General features: G+C 43.3%; 1 protein-coding gene across 1 annotated transcript in view; it reads left to right on the top strand.

Moving 5' to 3' along the window:
• AKAIN1 (A-kinase anchor inhibitor 1) overlaps positions 1–14,015 on the top strand; it is a 66,926-nt gene extending 52,911 nt beyond the window's left edge. Inside the window, exon 2 of the mRNA XM_037050369.1 lies at positions 12,373–14,015. Coding sequence (XP_036906264.1) covers positions 12,373–12,566 — 194 coding nt within the window. The 3' untranslated portion in view covers positions 12,567–14,015. The remainder of the gene's footprint in view (positions 1–12,372) is intronic.
• The last annotated feature ends 2,702 nt before the right edge of the window (positions 14,016–16,717 follow it).

Below are 16,717 nucleotides of genomic sequence, written 5' to 3'. Positions count from 1 at the left end.
TGGGAACAAGAAAGACCCTGGTAGCCACAGAGCTGTTTCAAGGGACAGAGACACTATGCTTCTCTACACTCTTGTGGTTGGAATATACAGTTTTCTCTTAGCCCTGAAGGTTTCAAACGGAAGCTGTCGGATTAATGCGATTAAAACTTATCTAAAAGTATTTCTGAATTCACGGCTTCTTTTTGTCATTGTGTCACGAGGAGATATGTAAAATATTTTGACATTACCAAGGAGTCGCCTCAAAAGCTGGGAGGCTGCTCCTTAGAGGAGGGTAGAAGAGACTCCACTTCCTGTCACAGCGCAGTCTCCTCGAGGTCCCTGCTCTGTGCGCACACCCTCCAGGGAGGAAGGCTCTCCTCTGAGACACCGTGTAGTTACATTCTCGACGTGTACTCACTGACGACTTGTCACAGCTAGGATCTGATTCCCTCTTAGTGAAAAAATGGTGATTGTGAGGATTAGGCTGTTCGTTTTAGGGAGGGCAGTATGAGAGGGTTTGTGGTTTTTTCGGCATTCATTTAAAATCACTCAAAAAGCTCATATCAATTCATTTCTCCCTCCCGCTCTCCCTGTGTCCTGCACCCTCTCCCTTTCCACAGTGTGTAGGAAGGGAGAGCGAGCAGGTGGTTTTGCCTAGGAACTCTGAATCTTTTGTTAAATATTTGAGAGATCTTAAATATTCTGGCAAAGTTATTTTCATCTGAATCAAGACAGGGAACTTCTGGACTGCATTTCCAGCTTCTGCAGAACTCTTGGGAGGACATATCTGTAAATGGCCTCGCTTGAGTTTTTGTGGTCAGAAAGTACCATGATGTGCTTAGTTGCTCCAGGTGTCTTTCGTAAGATAAAATCACACCCGTGTCTCATGCACTGACATATCTACACATTCACACGCACTCATGCACTTTTACACTTGCTCACACAGAACACACGCATAGTACCTCCCTACAACCCCTCCCTTCACACACCCCAGGAACCAAGGCAGCTGGCTTTCAGCCATAAGACGTCCAGTCCCTGAGGCTGTGGCAACCCTAGGAGTGGCCACCAAGGGGCAGCAGAGGCTGCAGAGGCTGCAGAACCTGGCAGCAGCACCGCCGAGGAGGTGATGAACTGGCGGGGAAGCTTCTGAGGGTGGAGGTAGGGTCTGGGGGTAAAAAACCTGGCTCTGAGGATGGGAAAGAGTACCTGATCCCCAGGGTTCCAAGGTTTGTTCTGCGTTCTATTCAGGTCTAGTACTGTCACTTTCTTTAACACACAGGCTCACAGGATGCTTCCCTTTTTCTGTTGCCTAAACATCTGACTTCTGGATTCCTAGAGTCTCCCTTTCTGGCATATCCCTGGAGCGGAAATGCAGGGACCCACAGTTTGGGCCTGCCAGATTTGTTTGGTGGCTGCGTGAGGGGAGGATGGGCACTGGGTGACACAGCCCCTCTGAAGATGTGAGCTGGCGAGAGAAGGTGAGAAGAGGGCCAATGGCTGTCTTGAGGGTGGCTGAGCCCCATCTCCATTCCACACCCTGTTGTCTGATATGGGAAATGGGCATCTAATTAGTCCTGTGTAAAGTGTCACGCGCACTGGAGTTTCAGTACACATTCTCTAGGAACCTGTGGATTGGGGCTCCTCAATCCTCCCTTCGTGGAAATTCTGGGGCTGCCACTGACAGCTAGCAGCTAGGAACTGGGGAGGAGCTTGATTTCCTGATTCTCCCAGGACAAAAGGAGAGAAACCTGTGGTTAAATTTGGCAGAAATCTATGTGGTCATTACGACAGCCCTTGTAATCTCTCTGACTCAAAACCCAATCTTCACTGAGTTATTTGTTACCCCGGTGCTCAGAAAATTAAACACTTAAGTATCTCTAAGATAGCATTTGTTCCTGCCCCCCTTCTTCAGATGAAAGACCTTTCTCCATGTGTGTATGTGTGTTTGTGTGTTTGTGTGTGCCTGTGTGTGATGGCTATTGCTTTCTGTGTCCTGTTGAAGAAGCCTTTGCTTGCTCCCTGGTCATAGAGGTATTCTTTTATATTTTCTTCTAAAAGCTTGATAGTCTTTAAAGACTATTTTCTTTTAGAGCAGCTTTAGGTTCACAGCAAGGTTGAGAGGCAGGTACCGAGACTTCCCACACACCCCCTGCCTCACACATGCATAGCCTCCCCCATTATCAACACGCCCCACGGAGACGTGCATGTGCTCCAGCCAGGGACCCACACCGGTACACGTCATCACCCCAAGGCCGTAGTTTTCATTAGGGCTCATTCGTGGTGTGGTGTGCATCCTACGGGGATAGGGAGTGGTATTCACCATTATAGTGTCACCAAGTATTTCTGTTGCCCTAAATGTCCTCTGTGCTCCAGATTGTTTTACTTTTCAAATGAAGATGTGAAAGTCACCTGGGACTGATTTTATTACCTATAGTGTGAGGTAGTCCAAGTTTCTGGTTTTTTTGTATGAAACATGACTTGGCCATCCTTTCCCCACTGTACTACACTCTCCTGTTTTTCAGAAATCAGGTGACCACTTATGTGTAAGGCTGTTTATGGACTTTTCATTTTATTTATCAATTATTCTATCCCTAGGTCAGTATCACACTTCATTAGTTACAACCATGTGCACCATAATGATGCTACTGTCAGTGATGGACCACGTATACAACAGGAGTCCTATAAGATTATAACAGAGCTGGAAAATTGCTATCACCTAGTGACATCGTGGCCATCCTAACATTGCCCAACCCATTACTCACGTGTTGGTGGAGAGGCTGCTGTAAGCAAACCTGCGCCGCCAGTCACATACAAGTATAGCTCATACAATGGTGTACAGCACAGAAAACCAGATAATGATAATAAATGACTATGCTACTGGTTTTTATATTTACCATTCTATATTTTCAATTGTTATTTTAGTGTACTCTTCCTACTTATTAAGAAGTTTGCTGCAAAACAATGTTAAATTACTCCTGCAGCAGCCTCACATGTCTCGTGTTTTTCATTTCTCTTGACTGTGTCATTTCCTCTTGTGCCTGATTTAATGTCCTGGGGTTTTGTATAGTAACATGCTGTGCAGCTCTGTAGCAATAGGCTATGCCATAAAATCTGGGTGTGTAGCAGTCTGTGCTATCCGGGTTTGTGTAAGTCACTCTAAAATGTTTGCACAATGATGACATTACCTAACATCCTTCTCTCAGACCACACGCCTCCGCGTTCTGAAGTGGCACTTGACTGTACTAAGGCTTTACATCTGATATTGAAAGCTGTTCAATTAGGTCCTCACTGTTTGTTGTTCGTTTTTAAAATTACCTTTGGTCTTCTTGATCGAAATACGCAAATTTGATTTCTAGAGTAAAATTATCTTTTCCTTTTCAAGTTTTATTGGGACTATTCCTTACAGATTTCCTAAGTGTAATGCATCACAGCCCAGTTACATGGAATACGTTAAATTGTCATCTTAAGTAATGCAATAGCCGTGCAAGGTGAAAACTTTCTAGGTCACTGTGAGTAAGTGTGTTGTCACATGTCTGTCCCGTCTCCTGAGGCCAAAGGTAAAATTCCCTTTTCTTCTCCCATTGGCTTTTCCAAATTTCATCTGCCTTTCAAGACCTGCTCCAAATCCTACATTGTCCCGCCTCGATTACATAATTCTCCTTGGACTGCTCCGGTCACCCTGTGTGGCACACATTTTGTAATGCACTGCAGAAACTCAGAAAAAGACCCGCTGCCTCCCAGCCTCCCAGGCCTGCGCCGTCTGGGCTGGCCTATTGGCCTAATTTCCACAGCACCATCTCCAGCCTCCCCTTCCCATTCCCCATCGGGCCCCCAGCCAACCAGGCTGCCTCGTTCCCCACAGGGACCTGCTGGGGACACATTTCAGGGGGCAGGGTTTGACCTTCTTGCCTGATGGTTCTTCCTTCCCTGCTCCCACCACCTTCCCTTTATTGATTAAAGCCTCATTAAGCCTTAAGTCCCCTGTCTGGGCTTCCTTCCCTGACTCCCATATTAGATCAGTTCTCGAAATGTGTTCCCTGTGTTCCTTCTTTGGCATGTGTCACAGCTGAAAATTATAAACCTGTTTGACTATTTAACACCTGACTCTTCCATTAGTTTGTAAAATCCAATAAGGCAGGATCCATGACTGTTTTGCTCAATATTTTAGTCTCTAATACCCAGCCTGGTGTTTGTTGTATAGTGAGTGCTCTGTAAATCGTTTATGAATGAATACATGAATGAACGAAGTTGGTGTAACTCTCCACCATACCCTGCATGTGGGTACTCAATAAATATCTTTCTGGTTTCTCTCACCTTGTCTTACAGGACATTGTAATGCACACTCCGTAGAGTTTATGAGAGTACGTCGCTGCATTCTGAAATAGTGATCCTGGTGGTTCTTCATGCCCTGCATCTGATTTGCTAGGGGTGGTGGTGGTAATAGTGGGGCATCACTCAAATGCCCTTAGAAGTGTCCGATACCTGTTAAGACCTGTCTTGCCTTCTGTGTCTCAAGCCTGCCTTTCGGAAACCCTAAAGTGCTGCTTCTGATTTGGTTATGGTACATGGGGCTGCAGCATGGCTTGGAGGGTTTGCTAACAAGCTGAAAGCCCAGTGACTTCTGTGACTCGAAAGTCACACAAGCTAAGTCACACAACTTTAGCTTGCTTGGTGGTAAAGCAGGGCAACCAGGATGACTTCATTAGCTGTTGGTGTAGACGAATGAGATTTAACATCCGGTCCTTCAAGAAAAATTCCTATAGTTACAGAGCTGGAAAATAGACTATCATTCCATTAATTAAGAGACCAGAATTAGTTCTTATTCTCTGTGTTCCACAAGCCAGTCATTGATGAATGATAATACTGTTTTATAGTCTCAAGCAATCTGAGGAGAAGATAAAAGTATGCTCCGTGGTTACTACCAGCAGTGACCAGAGAGTGTGGGCAGGCAGTGGTGGCCGAACCCTGTCCTGCCCGGATAGGGACTTCTGTAACTTTCGTATTTAGTTATCCAGTGGGGAGAGACAAGTGATAGAGATAGTGGTTATGAAAAAACCCTCTGCCACATTCTTTGTGTGGTTGAGGGAAAATAGCTAATTGGATTCGGCCTCACAATGGAACACTGTGATCTTTTCTAACCCCCCTCACTGGAATGCAATAGGGTTAATGTAACAGAGGCAAATGCCACTTAGGTTCTTAAGGAAAAATGCAAATTTTTATCAGGAGGATCTTCCTATGCTTAATAGAAGCATGGTTTTAAGGGATATAAGTAAGGAATTAAGACCAATTATTAACCACATTGCATTTGAGTTCCTCAGAAATTTTCCACCAGGGCAGGTGAAAATGGCACGTGGAACAGCAGGTTTTGAGGGGAGGGTGGAGAGCATGGGGCTCAGGGAGGTCTGAGGAAGGCTGGCCCCATGGAATGGGTATCACAGGGAAGTCTGAGGAAGGCTGGCCCCAGGGAGTGGGTGTCACAGGGAGGTCTGAGGAAGGCTGGCCCCAGGGAGTGGGTGTCACAGGGAGGTCTGAGGAAGGCTGGCCCCATGGAATGGGTGTCACAGGGAGGTCTGAGGAAGGCTGGCCCCATGGAATGGGTATCACAGGGAAGTCTGAGGAAGGCTGGCCCCAGGGAGTGGGTGTCACAGGGAAGTCTGAGGAAGGCTGGCCCCTGTGGTCTGGGTGTCACAGGGAAGTCTGAGGAAGGCTGGCCCCTGTGGTCTGGGTGTCACAGGGAAGTCTGAGGAAGGCTGGCCCTGTGGGGTGGGCTGGGTGCCACAGGGAAGCATGACTGCAGGGATGTGTGTGGTGTTCGGAGGGGAAGAAGTGATGATTCCAGGTGAAAAGACACTGAATGAAAATTAAGTTACATCACATTTGTGACTTCAATGTATTTATACTGAGCGTTTAGAATGTAAAGCTAATTAAATCAATTTATCACCTTTTGTGAAATGCCAAAATGATCCTGTAAATGCTAATTAGGCTGGAAGACATTTGCATCATTTAAAACTAGGCAATTGGCCACGTACACCATGAGGGTGATTTATTAATTTCAAATAAATGTAGTGTGTATAAGTAAGTAGCGAATCTCTGGATTTCTCTGGTTTCTGCCTTCTGTCAGGCTGTTACTCCCTTTTGCACACTGCACTTACACTAAGGGTTTCCACCAGGATGTTTCACATACCCTTTCCTTTCAAGCGAATGCCATAGGAGCACCAGCCAGTCAGACAGTGGACGAAGCCAATCCTGTGAATGCTGGGTCTGCCCCCACTGCCTTGCCTGGCAGGTGCCTTGGGGCTTCCTCCTCCTAAGCAGCTGTGCTCTTGCCTCCTGATCCAACCTCAGGCCACAGGTGACTGGGCCGGCATGAGCCACAGACATTCAATCTGTGGCTGGCCGAAGAGATGGCCTGGCATGAAACATTTTCAGGAATAATGGTGGTATGCTGAGTCTTTCTGGTTCTCTCTCAGGAATATCAACTGAAGGTTTGGCAAAAGTCAGTAATTTGCTAACAGACCCTTACCTGAAACGCCCTGAGACAGGAGGAAGTAGATAAGTTCATGGAGCACTACAAGTCACAAATAAGCAGAAACAAGTGCAGCAAGTGCCATGAAGTCAGAGAAACTTCAGAAAAAAGAGAATTGCTAGATGGTAGTGGCTGATGGAAAGTTGAAACTCTCTAATGGCAGAGGAGAATCTAGATAATCCTATTACTAGACTTATATTGATTATTCCAATCACTGAATTGTAATACGAGATTAAGCCAGATATTTCTATGATATCTAGGACACATGTATCCTCATAGTAACTTCCCTACCCCTCAAAAGAGAGTATCTTTCCTGCATGTCAAAGAGCCTAACACACAGTAAGTATCTGTGGTCTACACAGCATCTTTCTTCCAGTTTCATTGAGATGCAATTGGCACACATCACTGCAAAAGTTTGTGTTCAGCACGATGACTGACATATGTTGTGACATGATTACTACAAGTTAACATCCATCATCTCATATAAATAGAAGAAAAAATGAATTTTCTCCTTTGATGATATCTTTTGTGATTTAGTCTCTTAGCAATTTTTAAATATGCTATACAGCAATGTTAACTATAGTCCTCCTGTTGTACTTTAAATTTCTACTACTTGTTTATCTAAAAAATGAAAGTTTCTATCTTTTGACCTCCTTCACCCAATTCCTCCATTCTGTATCGCCCACCTCTGGTAATCACAAATCTTACCTCTATTTCTGTGAGGCTTTGTTTAGATTCCACATTTAAGTGAGATCATACAGTATTTGTCTTTTTCTGTCTTATTTCACTTTGCATATGTCCTCAAGGTGCATCCATGTCGAGAAAAATGGCAGAATTTCCTTATTTCTATGGCTGAATACTATTCCATTATATATTATCTATCATGCTTTTTAAAAATCCATTCATCCAAGGATGGACAACTAGGTTATTTCTATGTCTTGGCCATTGTAAATAATGCTTCTATGAACATGGGGGTGTAGATATCTGTTCCAGATAGTTATTTTTTCCTTCAGATAAATACCCAGAATGGAATCGCCAAACTGTATGGTATTTCTGATTTTAATATTTGCAGGAAGCTCCATACTGTTTTTCATAGTGGCTGTACCAATTTATAATCCTACCGATTGTATACAAGGGTTCTCCTTTCTCTACATCCTCGCCAGTGTTTTCTTACCTTTTTTGGTGAATGCAGTTCCAAAAGGCATGACATGATGATCTAATTGTGATATTGATTTGCCTTTTCATAATAATTAGTGAAGTTGAGCACCTTGTCATGTATCTGTTGGCCATCTGTATGTCCTGTTTGGAAAAATGTCTACTTAGGTCCTTTGCCCGTTTTTTAAGAGATTTTATTTATTATTTATTATTCATTTTTATTTTTAGAGAGCAGAAGGGAGGGAGAAAGTGGAGGGGAGAAATATCAAGGTGTGGTTGCCTCTCAAGTGCCCCCTACTGTGGACCTGGCCTGAAACCCAGGCATGTGCCCTGACTGGGAATGGAGCCTGTGACCCTTTGGTTCACTGGCCGGCACTCGGTCCACTGAGCCACACTAATCATGGCTTCTTTGCCCATTTTTTAATTGGGTTATTGTTTCTCTGTGACTGAGTTTTATAAGTTCTTTATATATTTTCAATATTAAAACATTTTTGTCCATTCTGTAGGTTTGCTTTTTATTTGGCTGATAATTCCTTTTCCTGTGAAGAAGGTTTCTAGTTTTATGTAGTCCTACTGGTTTATTTTTGATGCTGTTGCTTGTGCTTTATGTCATATCCAAAAAACTGTCACCAAGACCTATGTTAGGGAGCTTTTTTCCTAGGCCTTGTTTTAGGAGTTTTATAGTTTCAGATCATATGTTAAATCTTTAATCCATTTTTAGTTAATTTTTGTTATTGATATGAAATATAGATTCAGTTTCATTCTTTTACATCTGCATTCTCCATTGAGGATTCTTAGTTCCCTTGTCAATTGTTAGTGAAATATATATGCTTTGATTTATTTCTGGGCTCTTGGTTCTGTTCCTTCAGTTTATGTGTCTGTTTTTATGCCAGTACCATTTTATTTAGATTAATGTACGTTGATAATATATTGCAGCTTGAAATCAGCAAGTGCCACGCCTCCTGCTTTCTCAGGATTGCTTTCACTGTTCAGGGTCCTGAGTGGTTCTGTGTATAATTTTGTTTGTTTTTATTGTCTAAGTGCTCTGGGTGGCTTTTAGCATCCACCTCACTCCTCTCTTTCCCTGTTCCAACTGTTGCCTTTTTGTTTTTGTTTCACACCCTCCACTTGCAGACAGACTTCACGACTCAGAGTAAAGCAGTAATAGGAACAGTGAGGTCTAAACCAACCTTGCAAGTCACTGAAGAGATCCGCTGGCATAGCTTGGCACAGAATGACTTTGACTTTCTTACCAATTTTTCTTCATAATGGATAAATAAGGACATGACAATTTAACTCAAATATTAGGCCACAGCTAAATTTAGAGTAGATTTTCTTTTTTTCTCTATTATTAAGGAATCAACTCATTCTTATCTCTATATTCTTCCTTCCTCCAGCCAAAGACTGTATACCACAGGGTCTTTTAGAGCTTTAGAACATTCCTGGTTTGGTAGAGACACTCTTTCCAAGAGCAAGCACGAACACAGGGGGCGTTGTCTGTCCACGCACATCCTGTCGAGGGCTGCACAGAGCTCCCTGAGGCTCAGATTTGACCTGCTCCAAGTGCATAGCCTCCCTTTTCAATTGAGCATTGGCCCTTGCATGGAAGTAATTTTTTTTATTTATTATTTATTATTTATTTTATTATTATTTATTTATTTATCTTTAGAGGGGAAGGAGACAGAGAGAAACATCAATGTATGGTTGCCTTTTGTGGGTCCCCTGCTGGGAGTTGGCCTGCAGGGAACCAGCCTGCAACCCAGGCATGTGCCCTGACTGGGAATCGAACCGCGATCCTCTGGTTCACAGGCCCTCGCTCATTCCACTGAGCTATGCCAGCCAGGGCTGCATGGAAGTAATTTTTTAAAAATCCTTAATTGCTTCTTTGTTTTAGCATTAAAGCTTCCTTAAGTTTTAGTAAGACATACGGTTGCCCAGCTTGACATATTCCCCAGCCTCCTGTGTGGCTGGGTGTGACCACCACAGGACTCAGTCTCCCTCAATAGAATGGGAGTGGAGAAATGTTTGCAACATTTATGACAACTCTTTAAAAGGAAACTGCTTGCCTTCCATTTTTGCTTTGGCTGCCGTCCAGCTCCCAGTGGCATATTAGTTAACCAGCTCCACTCACACAGTGGGCGATATAGTAGAAAATGGCAGAGCAACAAGATGGAAGGATGTAGAGTCCTTACATAACCTGGTGGGGCACAGTCGCCTATATACTGGGATACCTCGGAGCTGTTACACGAGAGAGCGGTAAACATCTCTCCCTTCTGTGAGCTGCTCTAGGTTTGAGTTTCTCTGTTACAACAGTTTACTCTATGCCCCAATCGATACAAAATGGTGGACACTAAGTGCTCAGGAACTACACTAAGTGCTGAGGAGTTGCTATGTCACTTAATTATGTAGCAACNATCTCTATATTCTTCCTTCCTCCAGCCAAAGACTGTACCACAGGGTCTTTTAGAGCTTTAGAACATTCCTGGTTTGGTAGAGACACTCTTTCCAAGAGTAAGCACGAACACAGTGGACATTGTCTGTCCACACACTTATCCTGTCGAGGGCTGCACAGAGCTCCGAGGCTCAGATTTGACCTGCTCCAAGTGCATAGCCTCCCTTTTCAATTGAGCATTGGCCCTTGCATGGAAGTAATTTTTAAAAAATCCTTAATTGCTTCTTTGTTTTAGCATTAAAGCTTCCTTAAGTTTTAGTAAGACATATGGTTGCCCAGCTTGACATATTCCCCAGCCTCCCGTGTGGCTGGGTGTGACCACCACAGGACTCAGTCTCCCTCAATAGAATGGGAGTGGAGAAATGTTTGCAACATTTATGACAGCTCTTTAAAAGGAAACTGCTTGCCTTCCATTTTTGCTTTGGCTGCCGTCCAGCTCCCAGTGGCATATTAGTTAACCAGCTCCACTCACACAGTGGGTGATATAGTAGAAAATGGCAGAGCAACAAGATGGAAGGATGTAGAGTCCTTACATGACCTGGTGGGGCACAGTCGCCTATATACTGGGATACCTCGGAGCTGTTACACGAGAGAGCGGTAAACATCTCTCCCTTCTGTGAGCTGCTCTAGGTTTGAGTTTCTCTGTTACAACAGTTTACTCTATGCCCCAATCGATACAAAATGGTAGACACTAAGTGCTCAGGAACTACACTAAGTGCTGAAGAGTTGCTATGTCACTTAATTATGTAGCAACCACCCTAAGACAGGTACTACTTGCCCCTTTTACAGGGGTGCTAGCAGGCTTGGGGAAGCAAGGTGACTTGCCCAAGGTCACCTGGCTTCACGTGTCAGAGGGAAACCTGGGCTCAGTCGGAGGTATTTTGAAATACTCATTCTTAATTGCTATGTCTCTTAATATTACTGCTCATTCTTTTTCTACAGAAAACATTTAAAGGATTCTTCTCTGCTGCTTTAAAGTTTCAGTCTGTTCTACTTCTGAACTCCTTCTCTGCTCAGTTTGGTGCAGATTGAGGATTTTCTCCCACTTTTTAGGGTGGGGAGCAAAATGTGTATGTTCTCTGGTTTTGAATAGATTCCTCTTGCCTTATTTATTAGATTGCAAATTCTTCAAGAGATGGTTCTAGTGACACAAATGCTGCATAAATGATAATTAGGTGTCTAGAGGGATAAGCGTTGTCTGTTTTCAGAATAACTCAATATTCTCTTGCGTGGTGTTGTTCCAACGGGTGTATAAATTCTCTTGTTCGTGAATCAGTTCTGGTGAAAACCACCGTTTGCTCATTTAAAATGCACTTTCGTGGTGGCAGAATATTTAAATAGAAGAAACATCTGAAAGAATGATTTTGGGCAAGGAACTATGCCCATTTTATTTGTCACTATAAATATAAGCAGGTGGAATTTAAAATTTTCACAGTTGCACTGTAGTCAAATGCTAGATTCATGATCATTCTCCTGTGTATGAGTTAGTAATATGTTTTCTGCACAGCAAAAGAAAATCCAAAGTAACACTGCCTTAAATAAGATATATTATTCTCACACAAAAGAGGCTTAGAGGTGAGCAGCCAAAGACTGATATGGCCTAGTATGGTCATTGGAATCTCAGGCTCCTTCTATTTTTTCCCAAACCCACGAACATGGTTTCCATTCTAAAGGTCCCCTGGTGGTTAGCAAGAGCCCCTGTGCTGATGACAACCATGTGTCAGAGCTGCAGGCAGCAAGAGAGGAAGAGGGTGGAGGACCTTTATCTGCCTATTCCCTTTTAAAAACCTTTCCTGAATTTTCACTAAACAAACTTCCACCCATTCGTGAGAATTTACCTATACCTAGATACATAGCTGGCCAAATAAAATTAAGGTTTTGTCTTTTTTTTTAACTAAGGAAAAGGGAGAAGAGTTAATGGTGGGTAGATTGCCTTGTCTTCTAATTAGAAAATTCCCACTATTTTAGATCAGGGATTGGTCAGACTATGTCTCATGACCACTGCTAGCAGCAGAGGAGTCTGGGATGTTGAGAATATAAGTTGGGCACATTACTGGGGCAAACAAATGCAGAATCTGTTGGAAAGGGAGAAGGGGAAGCAAGAGTGGTGTGTGCTATGGAAGGCTCCTCACAATTAACTGGGCCACCTAGCACATTCTTACAGGCTCACCTTCCCGTTAGCGTTTCTTACCTGCCCTCTCCTGTCACAGTTCCTGAAATTAATTGTGTTGTTTTCACCTACTTTCATGTTTTTGTCTAGGTGAGAAAACTGGAAATGAGCCTGAAGAGGTGAGGTTGCAGAAAGCCAGCAAACAGATTGTGCAGAATGCCATCCTGCAAGCTGTGCGACAGGTCTCCCAGGAGAGCCAGCAGAAGGAAGAGAGAGACAGTGATAATGGGGGCGGCTTCCAGCTGGGTGTGGGGGAATTGACCAAGAAGCATGAGAAGAAGTAACACAGTGGATTTGGTGCTTGTCACATGCTTGTCTTCCAGACTTCCTCTTAGTATAGGATGCGTCGCCATAATGTTGCCAGTAAAGCAAACCAAAGTGTCATTGGCACCTAGCTGTAAAATGAATTCATACTAGCCCTTGGTTCAGAAGTACTATTTTCAAAAAGTGCATTAGACGATTCTGTTTGTATCAATGCAGTGCCTCTGACACACTGTGGGGTGAGACAAGACACTGTAACTGCAAAATTAGTTTTGCAGCACAATTTATTTTAAAATTGTTTTTAACAAAATAGTTCTGTCTTATTTTACTTCTGCCTTTATGCATTCCTTCTGTGACCTTCACCAGCAGTCTCTTTTGCTGTAGTACTGAGTATAGTATTGCATTCATTATATTTTTGAAGACTTGCTGGAAAAGAGAAAGAATGAAGTTCCAGTCACTTTCAAATATGGAGTTGAAGGTCAAATTAAGCAGAGGCAAAGTCTAACACTGGATCTTATCAAGGCATATATTTATATCGCTTTTTAAAAAGGATAAATTTAGCTTTTTAAGAACTGTCTTTTAGTTTCAGTTGTTTGATAGTTGGTGTTTACTCTCTGTGCAGAAATCATTTGGAAATATTGTGGCTTTTTTTTCATCTTAAAATTAAAATAAGACAAGTACATCCATATACATAAGCTGTCAGTGACTCAGTTCTTTAGCAGCCCCATCAGTAGCCACTAGAATTATAGATTCCACCCTAGAGACGCACTGTGGTCTGCTTCTGGGGTGCAGTGTCTCTGGAAAGGTCTGCGGGGCCTACAAATGCCGTGTTGCCATCAGCTATGCATTTGCACTAGTGCATTGCTAGTAAGAACTTTCCTTTTCCCATTCAAAAATTAGAATTATTTTCTTGAGATTATGAAAATAGTATATATCAGAAATGATTAACAATTAAAATGGAGAGGCCATTAAAAATACAGTTTCTGAAGCATAAAAATACAGTGGGAGCAATAAAGTGACAGTGTTGCGAATGCAGTGACAGTGATGTATTTGTGTATGAATAAAGCTCCCTATTGCAACAGTGTGACTTCTGCTTCACTTCCATGTGGATAATGCAGATCTTTCTGGGGTTTTTGGAGTCCCATTTCCTGGGCTTTATGACCGTGTTTGAACTGCTGTTACTGAGTGAAGAGGAAGATTTTGATCTGTGTAATAAACTTTTGGCTTCAGAGTATCAATGGTTACATTTGATAGTTTTTAAAAAGCCAAGTATTTGCAAATAACATATGACTATATTAAGACATAGTTTTAAAATCCCAATGTTACATATTTCTCAGAATGGATACTACTGATGGTGATACAGAAATGAACACAATCTCTTATCAGCTCTGCTGGACTATTTCACAATGTACACATGGAGCAAATTCATGGGGGGAATGGCTGTGGGAGAAAGCAGAGGGCTTAAAATTTAAATATGGTTTATTCATAATTTTTTAAAAGATTTTATTTTTTTATCTTTAGAGGGGAGGGGAAGGAGAGAGGGAGAGAAATATCAATGTATGGTTGCTTCTGGTGTGTCCCCTGCTGGGAACTGGCGTGCAACCCAGGCATGTGCCCTGACTGGGAATCGAACTGTGATCATGTGGTTCGCAGGCCCACACTCAGTCCACTGAGCTATACCAGCCAGGGCTATTCATACAAATTTTTAACACAACTCATGACAATTAAAGAAAGAGTTTAAGCTGAGCTGATGGAAAATCACTGATGTGACATAGCTGCACAGTGTAGGTGGTAGGAATGGAGGTATTAAGGGAAATTATTCAGGAGTATTCATTAATAAAATACAAACCCAATGCTTGTAGTTTGCGAGTACTCTGGCACTATGTCTACTAAGCCTTCTGGATATAACCAACCTTGGACCTTGCTGTCATACAGAAACATGCTTTCTTTCTTTTCTGGCGTGTCTGTGCTAACACATTGGGGATCTTTGGAGACATCTGGCTAACCTCTGTATCGAAGTGTTATTTTAAATAAAATATATCCAACTTTGAAATATGTTGTCATTTTAAGCAAAAGTTTTCTGTGTACTACTGTTATGGATCACTCCATACATGGATCTTGTGGGGGCCCGCCAGGTCATAAGGGGACCAAGGACAGAGTTCTCCACTGTGAGAATGGTGGATGAACTTGGTTTCTGGTCCCTGGAGCCGGCGGGTACCTTGACACTTTCCTAACCTTCTAGTTCCCAGCCTTGAAAGACACAACAAGACCCTGGCGCAGGTGTCATGTTCCCAGATGGTTATGAGAACTTCTTGCCCTTTTGATAGCTTAAGGGAGTGCTCGAACTTTGAAAAACAACATTGTTTCTAGTTCCCTGCAGTCTTGCTTTAGGCATTAACAGTTTGTATTTAAGACAGCTGTTCCTTGAATAAATTCGCCATTTTGCCAGCAGAGCTTATGGTCCTCTCCATTTTTTAAGTCCCTCACCTCACCTCGTGACCACCCTTGCTGCTGCGGACGGCGGCAGAGTGGCGCCGGAATAACAGGGACCCGGAAAAAGGGGGTCGGAATAACAGGGACCCGGAAAAAGGGGGTCTGGGGGGACCTGAAGAGTCCTAATCGCGAGGATAGAGGAGCCCGAGAGGACCGCTGCTACGGGGGCCGGTAAGTTAAAAGTAAAAGTAGCAGGGAGCGGGGTTGGAGAGTTCATAATCATGGGGATTTCACATTCATCAGATCGGGGACTTTTTGAACAAGTCCTTTGCTCCCTATTGAGGGGGCGAGGCATTGCTACCTCTAAGAGTCAAATACATCGTTTTGTAGATTTTATTCAACAAGTTTGCCCCTGGTTCCTGGAAGAAGGTACTATTAATATGGAAATTTGGAAAAAGGTAGGAGAACGCATTCGTGAACACTACCGTGCTCACGGTCCAGAGAAAACTCCTGTTGATGCATTTTCTTTATGGACATTAGTTAGAGATTGTCTTAGGGGAGATTCTGAGTTTGAAAAATGGGAACGTGGGACTCGCGGTAGTTTGCGAGCCACTCGTTTGGCAGAGGATCTTTCTCGCCCTCTACCTCCAGCGCTGACTGCCCCGCCTCCAACGCCTCGGTCTGAGGAACCTGATCTTAAGGCGGCAACTAATTTTAAGGTGGCGACTGATTTTAAGGTGGCGACTATTCAATCGGGGCTGCCAAACCCTGACGAAGTCGATTGGGGAGATTTAGCAGGTCAGGCAGAGCCCAGATAGCTCAGTCGGTAGAGCATCAGACTTTTAATCTGAGGGTCCAGGGTTCAAGTCCCTAGATGGTATGATCCTCATTCTCCTAAACTGTTAGTGTCACATTCCTTATTTGTTCTTAACTTTTTAACTTTAGATGTAGAGAGACGCTCTGCAGCTGATCGGCATTGGGGGCCGCATATGCGACATTACCCGCTGGTTTATTAGAGAGACCCCGTAGATGGGTCTCGTCATGGACCTGACCCCTCCCATGGGGCAGAGGGCATGTTTGTGTTTTTCCAACAGACGCAGAAGCCCCTCGTTAGCTTCCCGAACGCTGTGTCAGACATGCCCAGAAGCAAGATGAGCTGGCTGCGGAGACGGCTAGCACGCTTGACAATACAACCTTGCCTCAACCACCCGGAGCGAGCTCGGAGAAGAATTCAACGCCTAGCGATTTTGCTGAGCCTTTTGTAAATGCTGAGAATTCAAGTGAAGACTGAAGAATATTGGACTTTTGTCCCTAATCCTCCCATGATACATCCTGTAACCTGGAACGATAATGACTTTGTCCCTGTTTATGTTAACAATACTAAGAGTTAAACTCGCTTGAGGTTCGATCTTCTTTAAAATGTCATTTCATGTTTTCCCATATATGTGTTACCCCTTTTCTTATAATTCAACTGAGTTTCCATGGGCAAAGGTTCGCAATCATTTGTTAGGGATTTGGCATAATTGCAATTCTTCTTTAGACCTTGTTACGTTACATAGAGAGATTCAAGATTTGATCAATGCCCCTCCTTTAAACATAGATATTGCTCGAGATGCTCAGAATTTCTTGTCCGCTTTATCCAAGCAGTTTCCCTCTTTTGGACATATTCTTTATAATTGGATAGGTTTTGGTATCTTCGTTATTCTGCTTTTGTTGTGTATACCTTGCATTATTCGGCTTT

Source organism: Sturnira hondurensis, unplaced genomic scaffold (assembly GCF_014824575.4).
Source record: "Sturnira hondurensis isolate 20B ecotype Veracruz unplaced genomic scaffold, ASM1482457v3 Scaffold0006713, whole genome shotgun sequence".
Taxonomy (NCBI): domain Eukaryota; kingdom Metazoa; phylum Chordata; class Mammalia; order Chiroptera; family Phyllostomidae; genus Sturnira; species Sturnira hondurensis.
Note: the sequence above shows the minus strand (reverse complement) of the source record. Positions and strands in the feature narration are given on the sequence as shown.